This window comes from Coptis chinensis, chromosome 5, assembly GCF_015680905.1.
Source record: "Coptis chinensis isolate HL-2020 chromosome 5, ASM1568090v1, whole genome shotgun sequence".
Classification (NCBI taxonomy): Eukaryota; Viridiplantae; Streptophyta; class Magnoliopsida; order Ranunculales; family Ranunculaceae; genus Coptis; species Coptis chinensis.
Genome location: NC_141460.1, coordinates 42,851,643 through 42,873,233, shown reverse-complemented (window position 1 = coordinate 42,873,233; position 21,591 = coordinate 42,851,643). Strand labels below are relative to the sequence as shown.

Genomic DNA, 21,591 nt, shown 5'->3' with positions numbered 1-21,591 from the left:
GGCATCGCCACGGTTTAAATTCTAGTACACATACATTCCACTTTAGAAATAGTATTGTTTTTTTTTTTATAGTAAACTCTAGAAATAGTAGAATATCCTTTGTTTACGTTAGAATTTTTTCTTTAACAAATTGGATTTGTAAATACGCAGGACCGTTAGTGGGGTTTGATTTGAACCCCTTCCCCACGAGCTACACATATATTAGACTCTTTCTACATAATCATTTTCTGTCCTTTTACACTCTTTCTGTTCCATCCGTGATTTTCTTTATTATTATTTTTGGTGCACACAGAGAGAGAGAGAGAATCCCAAATCGTGATTCTGAATATGTTTTGTGTGATAAGACTTAATTATCACTTGTCAAAGAAAGGGTTGGATGCAAGATGCATGTTTAGTTGTTTACAACTGAAGAATAACAATAGCAACACTGGATAACGATTAACGACAACAACAATATGGATTCTGAATCCCTTGTGATCAGTCACAACAAGAGCTGCTTCTTGAGAGAATCAAACCTACCAAATTATATGGCGAGCCAGTAAGCAAAATGTTCAGTAACCAAATTACAGCTTGTCTCTTCTCTGTTTGATAGCGCTGGAAAATAGATAGAGAAAACAGTTCCTGTGTAACAGAGCATCATTCAGAATTTAAAATAGACTCAAAAAATACACTTATTATCTGTTACTAATCCAATATTCCAATCTCTATTATTGAGAAGCAGTACACTCATCTAAAGATGGTACACTGGTGAAACCCTGAAATTATGTGAAGTTAATCATATAGGTCCCTTTTTTCACATTCTTTTTTCTTTTCAATTGAGATCTGTTGGACTTGGAAAGCAGTTGATGCATATAGGTGAAGTGAATTTCTTCCAACAACCTGTGCTAAGATTTTCTGTCATCGCATTTGTGACTGTTAAGAAGGACAAACATAGAACTCTCACCCGTGAAGCGTTTGCATGTGACCATCAATGCCTGTTATAATCAGTGACCCTTGACAAACTCTACATCACTCACATGTTTGTCTTTGGCCTTTTCACATGAAATATTGAAATATCACAACAATGCATTTGAGGGGAAAAAAATACCTACACAACCCAGAAGTAAAATATGTGACCATACGTCCATACTCCATAATACATAAAAGAAGCTAAACTTTTTTTCTCCCTTGCCTTTCTCTCCTAAGAACTGCATAGAAAGTATTCAAGTGGTGGTAGATCAATAGGCGATGACATATCAATAATTGAATCTATAAACAAGTCCCTTGTTAAGTTTAGTACAGATTACGCTTAATGCATATATATCATGTATAATATTTTACTTTTACGCGGCATTATGGAATCGCGGCTAAGCTCATAGAAAAATCTGCCCACAGCTGCCGGAGTCGAACTCCCCTTTAAGTGTAAACTAATTGTTATGTACTACTCATAACTTGTTAATTGCTGCTGCTACCAACAAAACAGCAACTCTGCTACTTTGGATCACCCTCATCTTCGATATATACTATATTTAAGCTGAACTCAAATCTCCTCAAGTGGTTGACAATTACATTGACCATGCACGACCAATACAATGTGTTGTGTACGGCATATATCTAGCGAGCATGCAGTATAAGACTGCTGGAAGGGAATGAATTGCAGCCAAGGAAACTCATAATAAAAGAAAATGGAGAAATAAAAAGGAAAAAAACTAGGGAGAATGAAAATTCCAATGCCATACATCATTGTCATACACTCGCACGTACTTTTATGCTTGGTGTATGTACAAATGTTCATGTGCTTGAGAATTCAGTTCTCCTCGCTATTTAAACAATACCATCTCCTTGTGTTGGTTATCTAAACTGACCCATTGTCTCCACCCCTTCTCTGTTTCTCAAACCTTTATCACTCATTGAACACTTGAAAATGAGTTCTTTTAGTCTCAAAAGCTTCGCATTCATCCTTCTCATTGCCTTTCTGGTGTGGTCATCAACCTTTGAACTCTGCATTGCTAGAAGAGGCAAGCATTGGAGGAAAAGCAAAACTGTTTCAGATTCTCTATCTAAGAAGAAAGTAAAGAGTCATGGTAGTAACCATCACCAGAACAATAGAGGGAACAGCAACCCAAAGTCTCCACCACCATCATACACAGGGCCGAAAAAGAAAAATCCGACACCACCAGCTAAAGGAGACAATGGTAGAAATTCTGCTATATTCAATGTGCTAAAGTTTGGTGCCAAGGGAGATGGAAATGTGGACGACACCAAGGTGATTACCTATTTTCTGCCTCAATGATACCATGCATTCCCACTCACTGTTATAAATCAATGTTTAATAAGAGAGCCTTTTAGTTAATAATTTTTTTAGTGATTTTAAAGCTTTTACAAGTTTTTCTTTCACTATCTGAGATTAGTTACATTTCCAGGAGCAACAGTACCACATGCATGAGAATTATAAGTGGACTATGTAGAATATAGTAAATGTAAATAAAGCTCAGGGGGCATATCAATTCATTAGGCCGTTGATCAAGCATCAATGAGATTATTAGTGGGAAAGTAATTTTTTTTAAATGTAAAGGGGTAAGTTGGTTCACTACTTGTGCCTTTTAGACATAATTAATTGTTGGGAAGGGGCATTCTAATCAAAATGTAACTTAGAATCGGGAAAAGTAAGAAATAAGATGTATCTAATTGTCTTCACTGCTGTCCTTATTAGTGTGAATTATTGGAGAACACGAGTTGTGATACTAAGAACTAAATATTATATATAAGTAGATAACAATTTACAAGAAAAAGGAATAACAGAAAAAACACAAGAAAGATACAGAGAGTTCCGAGAAATGATAGCACGACAAAGGGGTCTCAAGCGGTCCCAAGGTAAAGCAATTATAGTTACAACAGTAGGACAAGAAACCAACAATAATTGTATAAAGGTTCCTACAAACTAGAAGCACACACTTCACCAGTTCACCATAATTAGTATGAACACTAATCCTATTAAGCTCACATTAGTGTCTCTAATTCAAACTATGCATCCAGGCTTTTGAAACTGCGTGGGCTGCTGCTTGCAAGGTGAAGGCATCAGCAGTCCTAGTTCCATCAGACTACGTCTTCCTTGTCGGACCTGTCTCATTCTCGGGTCCTTACTGCCAACCTGACATTGTTTTTCAGGTAACTTTCTAACCAATATTCGCTATTAGTTGATTCAATTCAGAGGTCAGTTGATGCGTTAGTTGATGGATGTCTTTTACTAAATGTATCAGTTGGATGGTACGATTATTGCTCCCACGGATTTCAAAGTTTGGGGTTCAGGACTGTTCCAATGGCTTTTGTTCACAAAGCTTATAGGAATTACAGTTCAAGGCAGAGGTACAATCGATGGACGTGGCACAATTTGGTGGAAGGATTCACCATTGGATGATCCAATAGATGATGAAACCAAAATGCTTGTCCCTATAACCAACACTACTATAGACGACAGTTCACATACTCCAGTTAAGAAACTTTTTCTCCTTTGTCCAACATTATATTTACGTTCATGGAATCACATTGTTTTCTGGTGATCATCTTTGACAGATGAACAGCAAGCTCAGTGGGAAAATGCCGAGCATGAAACCAACAGTAAGAATTGCAGTGAATGACCACGGTGTTTCAATCAAACTTTAAGACAACCAAATTACTGATCAATTTTCTGTGAATAGGCTCTGAGATTCTATGGGAGCTTTAACGTGACAGTCACAGGCATAAAGATTATAAACAGCCCCCAGTGTCATTTAAAGTTCGACAACTGCATTGGTGTTGATGTCTTCGACATGAGCGTCTCTTCCCCTGGCGATAGCCTTAATACCGATGGAATTCACCTCCAAAACTCTCGAGATGTGGTGATCCGCGGTACCAACATTGCTTGCGGTAATTGAATAACCTTACGAAAATAATTCATCATTCCTAACACTTCCAAACCTTGACCTGTGGTTAAGGGAGGAAAATTGTTCTACCTAAATAGATAAGGAAACCTGGGCCATAAATTGTTATCACACAAGATGACAGATAAACTATTTTTCCTCACAATATTTGACACATATGATAGACCTTGGATTGATACTTAGCAGACAAGGTAAGGGGGCACAATTCCATCTCACTTGCCACCCTATCCGAATGGCATCACCTAGTTCAACAAACAACTGCTTGACAAGTAGCAAGCAATGTAGCCATCTCTTCGCATGACCCTCACAATTCAAGCTCTACCTATGGATAACATATGCAACACTTGCATCCCCTGAATTTTTTGTAGGCCATTCATCTAGAAATTACTTTTAGGCCCGCAACCGACACTATCACATTCCATTCAATCCCTATCACACTGCTTTAGAATTTGTAACTTTCTCTTTCTTCCCTCATCTTCTTACTCTCCTTGTTTTCTTGTATGACAAGAAAGCTTTTGTTAACCAGAAATTCTGAGTGTTCCCACTATATTTCCTTCTAATCAAACAATTCGACGTGCCCTCGTGAACTTTTATACAAATAGATCCCAATACCTGCCTGACTTTGTTAATTAGGTTATGCCAGACATTTCTAGTCATACATTTTCCAAAGTACATCTAGCATTCTAGGTGATGGATATTCTTTTTTATGTGTAATAAGCTCAAGCCTACTGCCTAGAGTAATGAAACATTACTGCAGAAAGAGAAAAGATTCACTGTTGAATGACATCTTCTAAAATACATATGATTAGATTTAGAACAAACGATGACACGGGGGGCCTAAAAGTATGTCATCAATGTAAAACAAACAAACCAAAGAATAAAGCAAGATATAATTCTCTAAAAATTAAATCGCATGGCTGCAGATACCAACTGAGAAAACAACAATATTCTAGAGCCATTAGGCTTATACAGAATTTTCTGCTAAGAAAATCTCTTAACTGCACATTGCAGGTGATGACTGTGTATCCATACAAACTGGATGCTCAAATGTATACATCCACAATGTGAACTGTGGACCAGGACATGGAATCAGCATTGGTGGGCTAGGAAAAGACAACACCAAAGCCTGTGTGTCAAACATCACCGTACGAGATATCCTGATGCACAACACCATGAATGGTGTCAGGATTAAAACGTGGCAGGTATTCTTTGGTACCAAATAGATTGCTACCTTTTTTAAACAGGATTCTTCTCCTTGTGTGTCAATGACCTCAACTTAACTTGGGCATGCTCGAGAAAGACAGAATAAGTTGATGGAGCATTTCCACTGTACCAAAAAAATTACCCAAGTTCCAATTCGACTTGGGTTACTGCCTTACTGGTCAGGAGACCAAGTGTTTTACTATATTAAAAAAAAATGTTGCAACTTACATTACCTACAAGAAAGCCACTAACAATGCTTCCTCCACAGGGTGGCTCAGGTTCTGTCGAAAATGTGCTGTTCTCGAACATTCAAGTTTCTGAAGTTCAATTTCCTATAGTGATAGACCAATTCTATTGTGATAAGAGGACATGCCAGAATCAAACATCGGCCGTGTTTCTATCCAGAATCACTTATGAAAGAATAAGAGGGACATATACGGTAAAACCTGTGCACTTGGCATGTAGTGACAATTTTCCATGTATGGATGTCATTTTAACCAGCATTGAACTAAAGCCTCTACAGGAAAAATACCATTTGTATGACCCTTTCTGTTGGAAGACTTTTGGAGAGTTGCGCACACCCACTGTCCCTCCTATTGATTGTTTGAAGGTTGAAAAACCAGCAAAAAATCAGATTCAATCTGACCGTGATTCTTGTTTAGCCTAGAGTAGGAAAGCATGGTGTATTTATGTGCGGTCGTGATTCTCCGACCCCTTGCACACCTACAGCTATTACACTAGGGTGGAAGATCTCTATGGTTCCGTTGGGAATGGTCTTCAGAGTACATAGACGAGTTATTTACTCTTGTTAGATGTGCTTCTTTGCTATGATGTATAACCTATCATTACATTATATATTACAGCTTGTACAGCGTTTGGAAACTTCTTCCTTTTCCAAATTTCTTTTCTTTTCTTTTTTTTTGGTAGGTGGGTACAAATAGATTTACCAGTAGGGCTAATGAAACAAACATACTTGACACACGCATGCGCTAACGTAGGCCATTCACATTTCACCTAAGAAACCTATTAGTCCATGTCAGAGTTCTATTACAACCAGCATTACTAGCAATCAACTGAGAATGTCTGTTATATGTCCTACTGACGCATTTGAAACAAAAATGTTATAAGCCAAAAACACGACCCAGATATGCAAATAAGTAAATAACAGGGATTACCAGGAAAGGTAAAAAACCACTCTGACACAATCCCGCGAAAAAAAATGATACACATGTTTTCGAACAAATAACAGCATGGAAAGAACGAGCAATACAAACGCTATTAACAGCTCTAAAAATCTCATTGAGTATTATCTTCATAATTCTGCTAGTCCAAAGCATTTCCCTCCTATAAAAGGCACTTTCAAACAACCACCTAAAATGGAATACAATGGATAGATCCTAGTAAAGAAGAAACATCAACACTCAGAAATGCTCCACAAATCAAAGCGTCTCTCCAAACTCAGATGTTATCGCTGAGCAACAAATAGTTATATAGTAGATATGCACACTATAGGTCCAATTAAAAACTCAAATTTCATTTCTTCCAAGAAAGATTACAATATATATACAGGGTTACACACCCATCGTAGCAAGGAGCTACCTCGGCTATAAGAAACCCGCCATAACATTTGCCCATCCTCATGTTACAAGTGAGTCCTAATTCCAGTTAAATGTAAGAGCGCATCCATACAACTTAACGCCCTCTCCAATTAGAGACTTATTCTTTCATCTCGTTCACGACTTTCCTTCATATGAAGATCGTTTCCTTCATATGCTCAAGCACTTTCATGTTTCTTTACTTTCACAGCTGTATAACTCAATTTTCATGCATATGTACAATGTACAGGGCTTTTACACATTGCCTCATTTCTCCACCAAACAATGAGTCTGCCTCGGGCAGTCTCCTTATCACATGGAAATCACCCATACAGAAAAAAGACCAGCTATTCGGAAACATCAAATCCCAAAAAATGTGGATCAAAAAAGTTGAAACAATATGAGCTGAAACTTCAGATGCAATTAGAAGAATAGAACTTCTAAATGGTCGGTCCATTTATTCTTTCAGATGCAATTAGAAGTATAGGACTTCTAAATGGTCGGTCCATTTATTCCTTAAAAACTCAGCTCCATGGGGGTTGAGCATTACCCATCAACAAAACCTTTATTTATTTATTTATTTATTTTGATGAGAAAATAAGTATATTAAATGAGTAGACTCAAACAGTTCCACCCAGCACTAATCAAAAGGCCATGCGTTCAAAAAACTTCGGCTCACCTGCTCCACAATAAAATTTTCCCTTTGGCATTTATGTGCAGTCTCATTGGAAAGGTCTCGTTGAGAGAGTTCTAAAAATATAAAGTTCGTCCTAAGCCAACTTGCAGACCAAAAGATGTGGAAATTTGAATATTGAAAGTGAAAAAATACAACACTTTCTCTCTCTTTGCTACGTGGCCCAATCAGTCATTGCCGTTTGCCACGCCTTACATAATTTTTCTCTCATTGCTTTTTTAACCCTTTAAACCCTAGACTATTTACTATTTTTCCACGAACAGAATACAAATTGTGTCGAATATCAAAAGTGGCGCCCAAGAAGTTTCATAAGTTAGTAGTCTCTTTTGTGTGGGTCCTAAAACTTCTCCCTATTAGATAGATCATCAAATGGCATGCCTAAGTAAAAGTATAGGAGCAACCAGGCATCTCTAGGAACTAAAGCATTCCAAGTACTCTCTCCCTCTCAAACAAGGCCCAACATAACCTATCAGCAAGGTGCTAACTGCTAAGCAGGGGTGAAGACTAGTACACGTGCTGACACTCAATTTTTGAAGTTCAATCAAAGGCTTAGACTATGAAGAAAGGGCATGTATAATTGAGGTGGCTTTGGGTTTTGCAATGCAAAACTCATAACCGACCAAAACCTAAGTCGGGTTTAATTGTGAATCACAGACCTGTATCAGAAACCAACTAGACACTTCGCAAAACCATCCCACTAGGGTTCGGGTAGGGCATAACAGGTTGGGTTAAACTGTCATCCCTATGACCCTATATGATGGCAAGCATGCATCAGTGGCCCAACAAATAAGGTGAAGAACAGAAGGGAGCGGGTGGGGCTGTCCAACACAGTTTAATCTCATTCGCCCTTGACACGGTTGGCATTTTAGAGCAATAATCTATTTAGCTCCGTAAGATACTAAAAGTAGTGGATTGAGATGTTATGATAGCAGGTTCAAATGAATATGTATTCAGAAGGACTAGTTTTGTCATTCAAAAAGGACTTGCAAAGTAAGTTGTAGCATGTTAGTCCTCCACCTTTACTATGGGATATCTAACAAATACATTCATAAAGGTAATATTAAATAAGAACTGAATATTAGTGTTGTATTACATTGTTTGCCGGGGGAAGCTTGTAAATGAGATTACGACCTCCCAAATCCAGCAACCACTCTCTTTCTTATGTGAGAATTAACGTTCTCAGGGCTTGGCAATCCAGTCACATCTTCAAATTTCTTTTCTAAGGCCTGTGGGGAAGCGGAAAATAGAACCGGGTTCAATGAATTATTGTATAAAATTTTCCTAAAGACATTGTTGTCAAGTTCCCGTATGGCATTCACAAACCAAATTAATGGAAACACATGTTAATGGATGAAAATAAACAAGATATAAACTGAAAAGAAGATATGCTAGACATGAGTTAAGAACACCAAATAAAAAATAATGCTGGGTTAAAATTGAATCTAGGGACATAAAATGCACGGTCATACCTACTAAACATGCATTCTATTTGAGTAAAATAGAAAAATTATTTATCCCTCCAGAAAACAGTAATTACGGGAACTGAACAGTACATTTTGACATTCTGAACAATTATTATTCATGGAATCGATTAATCAATCAGAAATATCTAGAAGACCCTAATTCTTTTCTCTAGTTCTAAAATTATTATTTTGGCGATGTACTAGAATATCAACTTGCTCACAAACAATAAGAATCTTGATATTCATAGGTTTGATCACAAGCAGTAAAAATCTTGATATTCATAAGTTAAATGTTAAGAACTATATACTCTTAGTAACTACATAACAACAAATTAGGAATCCATAATCATGAAACACATTATCCACTTCTTAATTACGTAAGAATCTTCAAAGTGGGGTTGTGATGCAGGAGAATGAGAATAAGATGACATTTATGACGGCATGGCTCGACGTGAAGATCTTTATATTTGTTGGCTTAATTTTTTTTTGTTTTTTTACTTAGTTGATTTCCAAATTAATTTAAAAATACGTATTTAGGAATTTCCAATTACAATTAGGCATAAATTACCTTTTTTTATCAATAAAACAATATTGTATTAGAATATCAGTTACTACCCTTATAATAGTTACATCAAAGTTGTATTATAACTTCCCAATCAATTACAATTGAATCAAAACTCAAATTCCTAACAGTAGGAATGTGGAGATACCCAACCCCAAATGATGTATTTGCAATTACAAATAATACTATTTAAATCACAAAACTTATCAAAAAATATCCTTTGATTTCTTTCCAGCAAAATGATCCACGTAATACCGTGAGCAATGGTTTTACTCAGCAACATCCCCTTAGGGGATAAACCTACCAAGAGAAGTATCGAGCAAAATGTGGAGAGTGGAAAGAAAGTATTCCCACACTTTATTAGCCATGCTGCAATCCAAAAAACGATTTTGGATACTCTCTTCTTCTTGAGCACACACCAATTCACCATAATTTGTCCCCTCTTTCTGAGATTGTCTGTTGTTAAAGTTCTTCTCCAGATAAAAGCCCACACAAAGAAGCAAACTTTTGTAGGAACCAATTTGTTCCAAACAATCTTATGAGGGACATTTGAAAGACCCAACTGATGCTCACTAAGTCTCTTGGCTTCTAGCAACTCATCCTGTAATCATACTCATCATGCACCCCATATCATGAGATCAGACCAAGAAACTCACTGACCCGAGGGAGTTCTTTGTAGAATAAAATGTCTGAAAAACAAATTCCATGACTGCCTTCCATCAACCCAAACCACATGCTGCTAAACTGTACCTCTTTTGTTTTCCGAAATCCCAAACACATCACCAAAAACCTATTTTAGAGGTCTCCCCGTGGCCCACTTGTCATCCCAAAAGAAAACCTTCGAGCCATCACATCAATATTGAAACTTATTTGAGCCTCAATCGAATCTTTGTAATTCATATTACCTGGCCATAGCCCGCACCATATGTGCAATTAACCTTCTTTGAGTACCATTCATGCTCATCCACTCCATACTTATCTTTAATGACCTCCTTCCATAGACTGTCATAGTCTTGATCTCCAAATTTCCATATCCATTTACACATCAAAGATATATTCATCCCTTTTATGCGTCATATACCAAGTTCTTCTAGCTCAATCGGCATGCAAACACTATCCCATGAGATAAGGTGGTAGCGTCCAACATCACTAGTTGTTCCCCATAAGAACTCCCTCATGATTCTTTCAAGGACACTCGCTACACTTGTAGGAATAGTGAAAAGTGAGAGATAGTATATAAGGAGACTCGAAAGGGTGGATTTGATCAGAATCAACCTTCCACCTTGCGATAGGCATTTCCGCTTCCAAACAACCAACCCACGAGTGAATCTTTCAATTACTAGAACCCATGGAGCTTTGGACTTGTATGGAGCAGCAAGATGAAACCCAAGATATGAAGTTGGCTGAGTACCAACTTTGCACCCCATTAGATATACCAAATCAGGAAAATTTGGTTCCTCATTCACACTGAAGATCATACTTTTGCCAGAGTTCACATGAAGCCTGGAGACCGCTTCAAATCACATTAGAATCGCCCTCAAGTTCAATACTTGCTAATCCTTTGCATCAATAAAGATAAGAGTATCATCTGCATATTAGAGGATGGGAAGCGGAGAGCTAAAAGGTGATGCACTGAAACCTAAAATCAGGTCCCTATCCTGAGCTCTCAAAACAATTCTAGTCAGAGCTTCAGCCACCAACACAAAAATGAGGGGAGATAGGGGATCCCTTTGTCGCAAGCCCTTTGAGCTAGTGAAAAAGCCTGCAGGACTTCCATTGACGAGCACTGAAAAGTGGGCAGTAGTAAGACAAGTCCTGATCCACACTCGCCATTTCGGCCAAAACCCAAATTAGGCATAAATTACATTATAAATAGGGCTTAATGATCCAAAACATTATGGTTTTCATTGATTTTGAGAAGTACTGAAAATTTGTTTTGGAAGTTCTTTGCAATAGCCATTACTGAAGCTTCCACCAAAAAACTAGATCACATTGGTAACACAACTTAAAGCAGCATGAAAAATCCATGTACACCTCGCGGATTATTGGTAAACCGGCTGCTTACTAGAACAATTGGAAGAAGCTTTTATGCCAGGCTGGATCAATGCTGTCAGAATTATTCCATTCTCGACTAGAAGCATACGAGTCAATCACCAATATGACTTGCACGTGGTAATCATACTCGACAGGAAACACATGAATCAAATTGAGTCCCACGGTATTGATGGTTTCACGATTCTCAGAAGTACAAAAAAAGGGTGCACGTTTCGTTTTTAACAAGAGAAAAAGGTTCTTCAAATAGGATAAGATTATTACCTAAAAGGAACTTAGGAACTTCATAATCATAGGATATATAGGCATATTAATCCTTTAGGGTCGTCAAATATGAATCAATTTTATATGTAATCATAAATTAGCACACAGCACATGAATCAAGTTCATCTTTCATGGTATGGATATTTTTCTATCCAAACCAGTATACTGCAGGTATGAGTAACTTACAATGTATTCGACGGTGGTGGCATCTTTCAAATATTACAAATAACTTGGGTCAAGGACATGTTTCTACTCACCTGTAGCTCTGCAGAAATACTATCAAGCACTTGTTCTGTCATTCTATCAAAGAAAAGAGTTCCCTGCAGATCAAGAGCTGATTCAGAATTTATCTATTTATGAATATGATGCTCTATCGTTATATGAAGCCAATTTATACGAAGAAATATAATCTATTTATGTGTCCATAGCCCATAGGCATGAACTTGAATGAATGTGTTGTGAGAGTTTTTCAATGTTCAACCCACTAAGAGAAAATTTAGTTGTACTTTGCTTCACGGATAACATGTCCATGGATATGATCAGAAACGTATATTAGATAAAGAAGAAGCTTATAAGCGAAACTTTGGAAAACAAAATAAATTTACTGTTGGTTGAGTTAAAAGGGGCAAAGGTTATGCAGGACTGTCTAAACTACCAATATGATGAAACCGTGATCATGATCTTTAAGGTAAAACAATGTGGATTGCATTATTATTCAAATTTACCAGAATGAATTCAGTGTTAAAATCACAATCCGCCCTTAATTCCTCGCAATAATAACGGTGCGAAAAATTGAAGTCTTTCTTTCCACCAGCCTAGGGTCAGAACCCATTAAAACTTAGAAGGTGCCTACACATTCACAGTTTATGGTTGTATATATAGCTCATATGGACCTAAATTTGGAGCATCCAACTCAAACCAATTGCAATGAGTGAATAGGTCCCATGATCTTATATACTATGGTGCAAGGTTTAAACGCCCGATGTGGGACTATAACTATATATTAACATATGGTTATTGATATGAAAAATAAAACATTTAATGGAGTATAATGTTGTGCAGAAGCTGTGCAGGCTTAAAGAATCCAGAGGAAGGATCGCTAAGGTTTACATATCTAAAAACAATAAAAGAAATAAGAAATTGAAAGAACAACAAAAAGATACTACTTTGGTTTCATACCAAATGAGACTTGGGCACAGGCCAATGGTTCGCTTCACACTACCCCACCACCCTATAAAAATTTTGGTAGCTTTACTCATAGAGAGTAAACACAAAAGCCTACAAGCTATTCTTATAGATTCCAATAGAACCTTCAATCTAAACCCTAGATCTTTCCCTTGGCTAGGATTAAGATCAATCCTTGGTAGCTATTTGTCTGTTTCCTGGTGGCAACTTTTTCTCCTCCTAGCAATCTCAAGCTCACTTGCTTGACAAGAGTTCAGATCAAGTCTAACAGTATTGACGAGCTGAGCAGGCACTCAGCTATTCCTATTTTTCAACTGGAACAATTTCCACCATAAACAACATACAATTACAGTAACACCAAGTACTCCTTAGTAATGCACTAAGAATCTACCCAAATACAATAGACTCTGTGCCTCCGACCCAAAACAAGATAATAAAAAATTAGATTATCATTCCAGTAGAAATTTCCAATAAAGAATGCCCAGTAATGTAATCCTGAGAGGTTTCCTGGCTCTGATTTCAAAAGTGGTTGCTCTAGTTACACTAATAAATTTAGTAAAGTTCCTTTAAGAGGAAGCAACTACTTTGGACACCTATGGAACTGATAAGACTACTGTTTATTTGTTTCTGCAATTGGCATATGGATATAAAAATAAATAAATAAATAAAAATAAATTACCATTTTTTTTCCTTTATTTGATTCGTAAATTATAGCTTTATTTATACATCCAAACAAGGAGATACTAGGACGAGGTATCCTCCCTCACAAGCAGCATATGGAAACATTCTGATTTTATCACATCTGTAATCTCATAATTTGGACAAGAAATTGTATAACGGGTCATTGCGCCTACACTTGCAAGAACCATTAGGAGCTTCTTCTTCTTCTTTTTGGGAAATTCTTTTATGCAACAATAACTTGCCCTGGGCAGCTTACGACATAAGAGGTATCAGAAGCTCTTGGAGTATTCATAGTCAACTGTAAATCCATTATCACAGAACTTAAACAAAGATATGTTGTGTTCATATTCTTGATTATTAACTTCTCCCTCAGAGTTCTCTCAATTGAACTGTAAGGACTAAGGACTAACCCTCACAAGGTACATTCGTATCTGAAGTTCAGTATTATCAACGTGCCATTTGCCTTTTTGATCTATAAAGCTTAATCATAATGGTATTCTACATATATTCTTATTTCAAATTCTTACTTCAAATTCTTATTTCAAATTGGTGAGAATGACTTCTGCCAAGTCGTGATGCATTGGCAATTGCAAATAAAAAGTGCCCACAAATTTCTACTCGATATTCAAATCAATCAACTCTAAAGTCTGGCCAAGGTCTACCGGTTATTTGTAGCGGGGAAAACTACGAAGATAAATTTATTAAAGAAAAGTGAACATATACATTGGGCTCACTCTCCTAAATAAGGAGAGAACACAAACTTAGACTCCTACCAACTACAACTAGATGTAAGACTAAAACAATACAGTGCTGCTCATATTTCTCTACCCGGGGGCTTTTTATTTTTTGCTCGGTAAAGGTGTATATATTAAAATTAAAATAAAAAAGGATGAGATATCCTTATGCGTACAAACAAGAACGGTGAAAAGAACCAAAGGAGAAAGAAACCAGAGAAAAAGAAACAAAATAAAAACCTCTATGGGAGTCCTCATAGCATAATGGACTCCCATCTATAGACATAACTCTCAAAAGGTATCGTCCGGAACTCATCATAAATGCGCAGCCAAAAGCAAAGTAGCACCTTGATGGTCAACACCACCTTCTCCCTAGGCAAAGACACCCCCTCAAAAATGCGGTTATTCCTCTCTAGCCATAGACCCCATAAGATAGCAAAAGGTAGCATATTCCATACGCGACTCCCTCTACCCGGGGGCCTTCAATAAGATAATTTAAAAACCAAGCTCCAGCAGCAAGCATCCTCCTTGAACAAGCACCCGCAACAACAATATCAATGAACAGAAACAAAGGCTCTGACTGTAAACCTCGGTAGCTCCAACAACAAATGCTAGAGGCAGCTCAAAAACCAGGCGGCAACTATGATGCAGGGTACCGGTACCGATACCGATATGGCGTTTTTTTTAAATCTAGGATACGGGAATCTAAATATAAAATTCTTAGCAAAAAATAGAATTGTAATAGTATTTCGAACATAAGGTGGTGGTGTGATTATTGATTAGCAACGAAGTAGGTATGAGTTCCTCTTCAACTTTCTCTATTTCTTCTGTTCCATCTATGTTTGTGTACTCCCCCCCCTCCACTTCCCACCCCTCGTATTATTCATAGCTATGTGAGGATATGGAACAGTGCATTTCAGCAGTATCCAAAGTGTAACCAGTACCAGTATCATACCCACTGGACACCGGTGCAATAGGTAAACAGCAGTATCCGTGCATCATAGGGCGGTGAACAAAGGATGAGCTAGACAAACAAAGGCTGGATGGAACCAAATCACTAGAGGGATATTGCACAAGAACTTAACCAAATTTGATAACTTAGAGAGTAGAGATGGTGAACCGAAACTGCTTCAACTTCCCAATAGTAGACAAACACTCATAATCCAACTTCAAACTGGTGGTCTGCGTAGGATGCCTCTATCAATACTTTCTAAACTCCCCCTCAAATCCAGAATCATACATAGTAATTTTTTGCACCAGATAGAAAGTGGTAACATCAAAAAAATAACGATAGCAGCGAATAAAATACCTCAACAAGAGGTAGCAGGTCAGTGAAACACCATATTTCTCGGCACCCTTGTGGCATAAAAGTGAATCAAACCTTGAAAAGCTAAATCGTCATTGACAGCAGCATATATAAAAGCTCCTCAACAAGAGGGCGAATAAAAAACCCGGTGAAACACCAGAGTACTCGGCACCACAACATAAAAGGGAGTCAAATCCTAAAAAGCTTAACCATCGATCAATTGCTTCGCTTACCAACCAAGTGATAAACCGCCAAGGGTTCTCATCAAATTTTACACTTTGAGAAGAGGAGGATATCACATAACATGCACGTACAAATCAATATCCAAGACTCATAGATTAAAACATCAAAGCCCAAGTATATAACCACTTGGGAACTCTTGCTTAACAGTATAATATATCTCCTTTATTATCTCATGTCCTACTTTAACATCAACATATCCATAATAGACAGACTAATCAAGAAGTCCAGAACAAAAACCACCAATCAAAGACGACCAAATCGAGAGAACCCAGAGCACCAAGACCTCAAAGATTTATAACGGATGATGAATGAACATCATACCATAACCCATCACTAGAATATATGAAAGCATTCTTTAAATTGCAGATATGAACACAGCCATATCAGCCAAGTTTGAGAGATCACCTAGTAAACGAAGAGTTGCCGGTTGCCGGAATCCAGTGACCAGAAAACGTGAAGCCATAGATCTAAACCCTAAATCTCCGATACCAAGTGAAAACTACTAAGATATATTTATATAAGCAAAGTGAACAATTACACAGGGCTCTCACTCTCCTTAATAAGGAGAGAACACAAAGTTGGACTCCTAGATATGGGGCTAAAAGCATACTGTACTGCTCATGTTTCTTTACAGTAGCCTTTGAAGGCTTAAACTTTAGAAGCTAATTCTAATATGGAAAAAGGAAAATAAAATAATACCTAAAATTTGTAACTAAAATTCTACACAAAAACATTACCTAGACTAAATAACATAGAAAAAGCAATGAAAAGTAATAAAAATCCCTAAAGAATATATCTAATAATTGAGTCTAAACGAAGGTTTATTAACTCTAAAACAGATCGAGTTGCTACAGAGGAGAAGTATTTCCTTTCTGATTTTACGATCAACTTTATATACATGAAAGCAAATTTTCAGATATCTGTACTAGACGATTTGACTTTTAAAAGCTGACGTATGATAGCCAGCTGGCATCACTAGAGGCCTCAAGTACGTCATGCTAAATATCTTGTGTACTTTAGGACCAGGTTGAAGTAGTACTATAAAGTACCTTATAACCCTGACTGTCTCAGGACAATGATTGAAACTATCTTCTTCTCTTCCACACATGATACACACAATAGGCATGCTATTCACTCTCTTTCTTAGGTCGGCGGTAGTAAGAGTACTTCCAAGTATCAAGGTCCACATGAATAATCACACACCTTAAATGGAATTTTTTTACCCCATCTTTCTTCTGTGGCCAATTAGCAATCTCAATGTTGAATTTCCGTTCTACACATCTCAAGCATCATGTGTATTGGATTACAAATCGAGGGGAGTCGCGGACATCATACCCCAGGTTGTTGTTTTTTGCTACGTAAGCAATACCCCATGTTGTTATTCATAAAAAACTACTATCCTTTTCCTATTTGTTTAACCAATTTGTTAACTCAGTCCACGCTTGAATATCTCAATTAGTAAGGAGACTGCGAAAGCCCAAGGTTCAAGAGAGGTCCTATTGCTTCCACTCACAAGTCGTTTCACCGTTGCTAGCTCATGTTCAGCTCTTCCTGTTGACGAATGGTATATCTTTTGGATCACCTGCAATTCATTTTCTTATTATCTGTTCTTTCAACTGAACATATTTTATAGAGGAGTCCTTTACACTGTTTACATACTTCCAAGCACTTCCACCAATAGTGAAAACTCCATAAAATAACTTTCAGCGATAGAAAAGCAAAAGAAACGCTAATCAACCCAAGGAATTGAGTTCTTATGACATATACAAGTGACTTGAAGCTGCGCAGCTTGGTCAAACAGCCTCAGTCCAATGGCCAGTATGAAACCCAAACTACTGGACTTGAGAATCAAAAAGAACTTACAAAGAGCAAAATAGTGTGAGTTATTATGCACAACATATAAATGGCACAATCATAAAAGTCAAGCAAAAGTATACAATTACTTTCTGTTAAACAGAAGTACCACTAGAACACCAAACAATTAGTCAAGCTCACTTCTTTTCGTGATTGAAGTAGGGGTTAGCTTGGAATAGTCAAGTTCTACAAAAAGATGCATTTTACTTTTAGGCGCAAGTGCGCAACTGTGTAGCGGAAATCTAAAATTAGACATGTATAAGGGTTCAGCAATGGAATCAGAAATTATTATCTTGGCCAAGGCTAATTAAGAAGTTAAACGGTCGATTGGTGATGACACTTCTTGAAGGATATTCCAAATTGGTCAGTGTGATGGCAACAATCACTTGCAAGAGCACTGAATAATGTGTGCAGTTGTAAGTCATAACATATAACTAGTGGACACAGTATAATATACATTTAATATAAATGAAGGACATTATGTTGAAGGAAAACTCTGCACGCAAACATTATCAAATGGTCAACGGGACTGCAAATATACTGCTACTTAAGGGAGTGGACTAAAGCCTACAGCTAAGTTAGCCATAAGAACAACCTGACAACATTTACAGAATGGTTTTTTTTATCTGTTATCACAAAAACCTGCCCAAAAATTTGGTAGACAGAGAAATGATAAAAAAAGGAGATTGAGCAATTAAAAGGTACCTGCAAATGATCGAATTCATGCTGGAATACGCGTGCAGAAAGGCCCGACAAGTTAGCAGTAAATTTCGCCCCAGTGATGTCCTGAGCATCTACTTTTACAGATTCTGGTCTCTGCAATGTTAAGAAAAAAGGCAGTCTAGGTCATTCTTAAATGTCATTGAGTTGTGATAACTCAATCTCTATGAAACCGAGAAGATTGTTTTAACATAAATAAAACCACCATGGTCAACTCAAAATAGAACATCAGGAGAAAACATAAAAAATTATCATACTTGACCTGTTATGAAGCAATTTTTCCATTAAGGACATCTTCAAGAAGGAAAAATGCCAGAGCATGAGAACGGAAAGCTTCAGAAATGGGTAGAGGATAAAAAATTAAGAGATTATACTCGCTCACGCAAAGAAGGTACTACACGGCTAAAGGGGAACAAACCTAAATGGCTAAAGGGGAACAAACCTACTGGCTAAATTATCAGAAATTTGGTGGCTAAAGGGGGATCAAACCTAAAGAATAAATAATCAGACATTTGTTGGCTAAAAGGGACCAAACCTTAACATTGGTGTGATGAGAAGCAATTGGTGGAGCATACTCGGGATAGAAAGACCTAAACCCACACAACAGTTCATGTGTTAGTGATTCAATCACTAATTGTTGCTGGAATAACAAGGTGACAAGGATGCCTAAATATGAGCTGAAACATAAGATCCTAACAGTGATAAATTCTATGCTAGACTTTGAACGGGTCATTTGAATACCATCACACTCTGGTCAACTTCTTCTAAATCAGCCTACATGGCTTTGAAGAATATTGGAAATGAAGTAAGATGGAGTAAGCTTGTAGCATATAAAGTTCTTGTGCCTAGTCACTCCTTCTGCAGCTGGCAGTAGCTGTCCGGGAGTCTTCCCACTCAAAATACACTGGTCAAAAAAAGGTGGTCTGACACATTCTATATGCTGCTTTGGTAACAATGAGAGGGAACTCAAAACACCTGTATTTTGACCATCCTTTCTCTTAACAGTTTCAAAGTGATTTCTGGGTTTGGGTAGACGCAATGCAATTAATGAACCGATCTAATTCACTCACATTGCTCAAACGAGAGGTCAACTAAAGCTGAAGAATGGCATTTCTATGTGCCACTATAGCAATCTAAAAGATTCAAGAAAGGACGCAGATGCTTTCTCAGAGTAAGGTGGAAGTTTTAGAGGAACCAACAGAGCTGCGGATTATACGGCTAAAAACTCTGGTTTAGGTGATGAATGTAATATGTACTACACACCTCCTCTAGATTCTAATTTTGTATCTTCCAGGAAGACGCAAAGGGAACTAAAATATAAAAATTTGATTATGCAATGGAGATAGAGATCAAAATTAAATATACATGATTTAGTCTTAGTGAACAAAAATGCATGCTTCCAGACAAACCACGTAAGGAAACTAAGACTTCACCTTAAATATCTTCTAGTTTCTGCATGACTAACCTACAGTGTCTAATAAAAGTCTTAATAATAAGTAAGTAACAAAGTTTAAGTGTTAAAAACAATGTACCTTAACATCAGCATAAATCCCTGGAAAAGATAAACACCCTTCATTAAAAACAGCGATCTTCTTCGAATACTTATATATCCTAGGATTAATAAGAACAATTTCCTCCCCCACGCCACGGTCACCGCCTTCATTAAAAACCATAAGTCGTACATTTATTCCAACTTGAGGTGCCGAAACTCCAATTCCATCAGTCCTGTCATAAAAACAACCAAAACATTATATTAAATTATCAATCCATTAAACATTTTTCTATAACCAAAATTTCAAAACATTATGCCAAACTACTTACTTGTACATAATATCAAACATTTCGCGTACTAATTTCTCGATATTTTCATCAAATGTACCGATTCTTTTATTCGGTGCACGTAATATAGGGTCCGGGTATTCCACGATTTTAAGTGGGGACTTAAAAACAAGATCACATGCTACAAAAAAAAAATAATAAATATATATATATATATATATATATATATATATATATATATATATATATATATATATATATATATATATATATATATATATATAGTCACGTGATTAAATAAATGATGAAAGGGAGGGAGGGAGGGAGTAAGTTAGAATTATGATTTTTTTTTTGTTTTGTTACTTACGTGAAGCGAGTGGGTCTTTTTTGGAGGAAGAAAAAGTTTGTTTTGCTAGAGCCATGGTTTTGAGAGAGATTAGTCGGGTATGTGAGAAGAGATGTCGGTGGCTTAAGCGGCGCGGGAAGCTGGCGTGGTGAGAGAAGGGAGGGAGAAGTTTGTTGGATAAGGAGGATTGTTGGAGAAAAATAGCGCGAGCCATTTTTTTCGGTGGTAGTAAAAGCAGATAGAAAGGGGGTAGCGGGAGTTCGGCTGCCTAGTTTACAGGGAATGGGCCATTAGGAATAGGTCCATGGGCTTCATATACAACGTTTATAGCAAACTTACTTGGAATGAAAGACCAAGTCAAAGCCGCTTAATGGGCTTCATTCTAATCAAACTGCATTACTTTAATACTTTATGGTAATGGTCTAAAAAATACTAGGCAGTAGTCGACCAGTGGCTGAGCGCCTAGACAGTGTATGCGTTACACAGTTTTTTTCTAATAAATATATTATAATATATAGTTATTTACACACCATATTACAAGAAGTGGAGAAATCAAACATTTACCACAATTGAAAAAATAAACACGAACATAAGTACTTACTAGTATACTACATTGCAGTAGGGGCGTGAGTAGAGAGAGTGAAGGAGGGGAGGGAATGTGAGAGAGTGGCAGAGAGTGAAAGAGGGAGAAAAAGAGAAAAAGTGAGATATTGAGGACAGACAGACATAAACCTACCAAACTACATTTTGGATCACGTACCCTACACTCATTGCCGCTGAAACATTCGTTCCGCTCACTTGATTACAAAAAGGCATAACAATTGAAGAAGGTTGAAGGCAATCTACTCCAATTAAATAAGGAGACCAAAGAGTGACTTCATGATATAGAAACACATTATCTTTCTTATAGTAGCATAGAATTTAGATTGGGCTCTAGTATTTTAAATTCATTCAAAATCTCAAGTCTTTACGGGTTTTTTATTTTCAACATTTAATTATTTACTAGCCAAT

At 37.1% G+C, this 21,591-nt stretch overlaps 2 protein-coding genes across 3 annotated transcripts; one reads left to right on the top strand and one right to left on the bottom strand.

Moving 5' to 3' along the window:
• Positions 1 to 330: 330 nt before the first annotated feature.
• Positions 331 to 20,844, bottom strand: PDF1B (peptide deformylase 1B). Its single transcript, XM_086560015.1, has 6 exons — positions 20,602 to 20,844; positions 20,277 to 20,415; positions 19,988 to 20,180; positions 18,441 to 18,551; positions 11,990 to 12,052; positions 331 to 621 (listed from the first exon to the last, which is right to left on the bottom strand). Exons 1-6 carry the CDS (start codon positions 20,792 to 20,794, stop codon positions 478 to 480), a joined length of 843 nt encoding a protein of 280 aa, XP_086416141.1. The 5' UTR covers positions 20,795 to 20,844; the 3' UTR covers positions 331 to 477.
• Positions 1,091 to 5,984, top strand: LOC147497576 (polygalacturonase At1g48100-like). Of its 2 annotated transcripts, none has more exons than XM_086560014.1 (7): positions 1,091 to 2,245; positions 3,016 to 3,147; positions 3,240 to 3,470; positions 3,553 to 3,597; positions 3,678 to 3,885; positions 4,911 to 5,101; positions 5,381 to 5,984. In XM_086560014.1, exons 1-7 carry the CDS (start codon positions 1,904 to 1,906, stop codon positions 5,438 to 5,440), a joined length of 1,209 nt encoding a protein of 402 aa, XP_086416140.1. In that variant the 5' UTR covers positions 1,091 to 1,903; the 3' UTR covers positions 5,441 to 5,984. The 2 variants fall into 2 exon arrangements, with proteins under 2 accessions (XP_086416140.1, XP_086416139.1); XM_086560013.1 differs by having other exon boundaries at positions 5,371 to 5,984.
• Positions 20,845 to 21,591: the final 747 nt, after the last annotated feature.

Bases quoted from the DNA above. Each gene is read 5' to 3' on its own strand.
- LOC147497576 (XM_086560013.1), top strand. From the start codon at position 1,904: ATGAGTTCTTTTAGTCTCAAAAGCTTCGCATTCATCCTTCTCATTGCC. The intron at 3,598-3,677 runs GTAAGAATTGCA...TTCTGTGAATAG, and splicing joins TGCCGAGCATGAAACCAACA to GCTCTGAGATTCTATGGGAG. The intron at 5,102-5,370 runs GTATTCTTTGGT...CTTCCTCCACAG, and splicing joins TCAGGATTAAAACGTGGCAG to GGTGGCTCAGGTTCTGTCGA.
- PDF1B (XM_086560015.1), bottom strand. From the start codon at position 20,794: ATGGCTCGCGCTATTTTTCTCCAACAATCCTCCTTATCCAACAAACTT. The intron at 20,181-20,276 runs GTAAGTAGTTTG...TTTTTATGACAG, and splicing joins ATGTTTGATATTATGTACAA to GACTGATGGAATTGGAGTTT. The intron at 12,053-18,440 runs GTACCTTTTAAT...CTTGATCTGCAG, and splicing joins ATGAATTCGATCATTTGCAG to GGAACTCTTTTCTTTGATAG.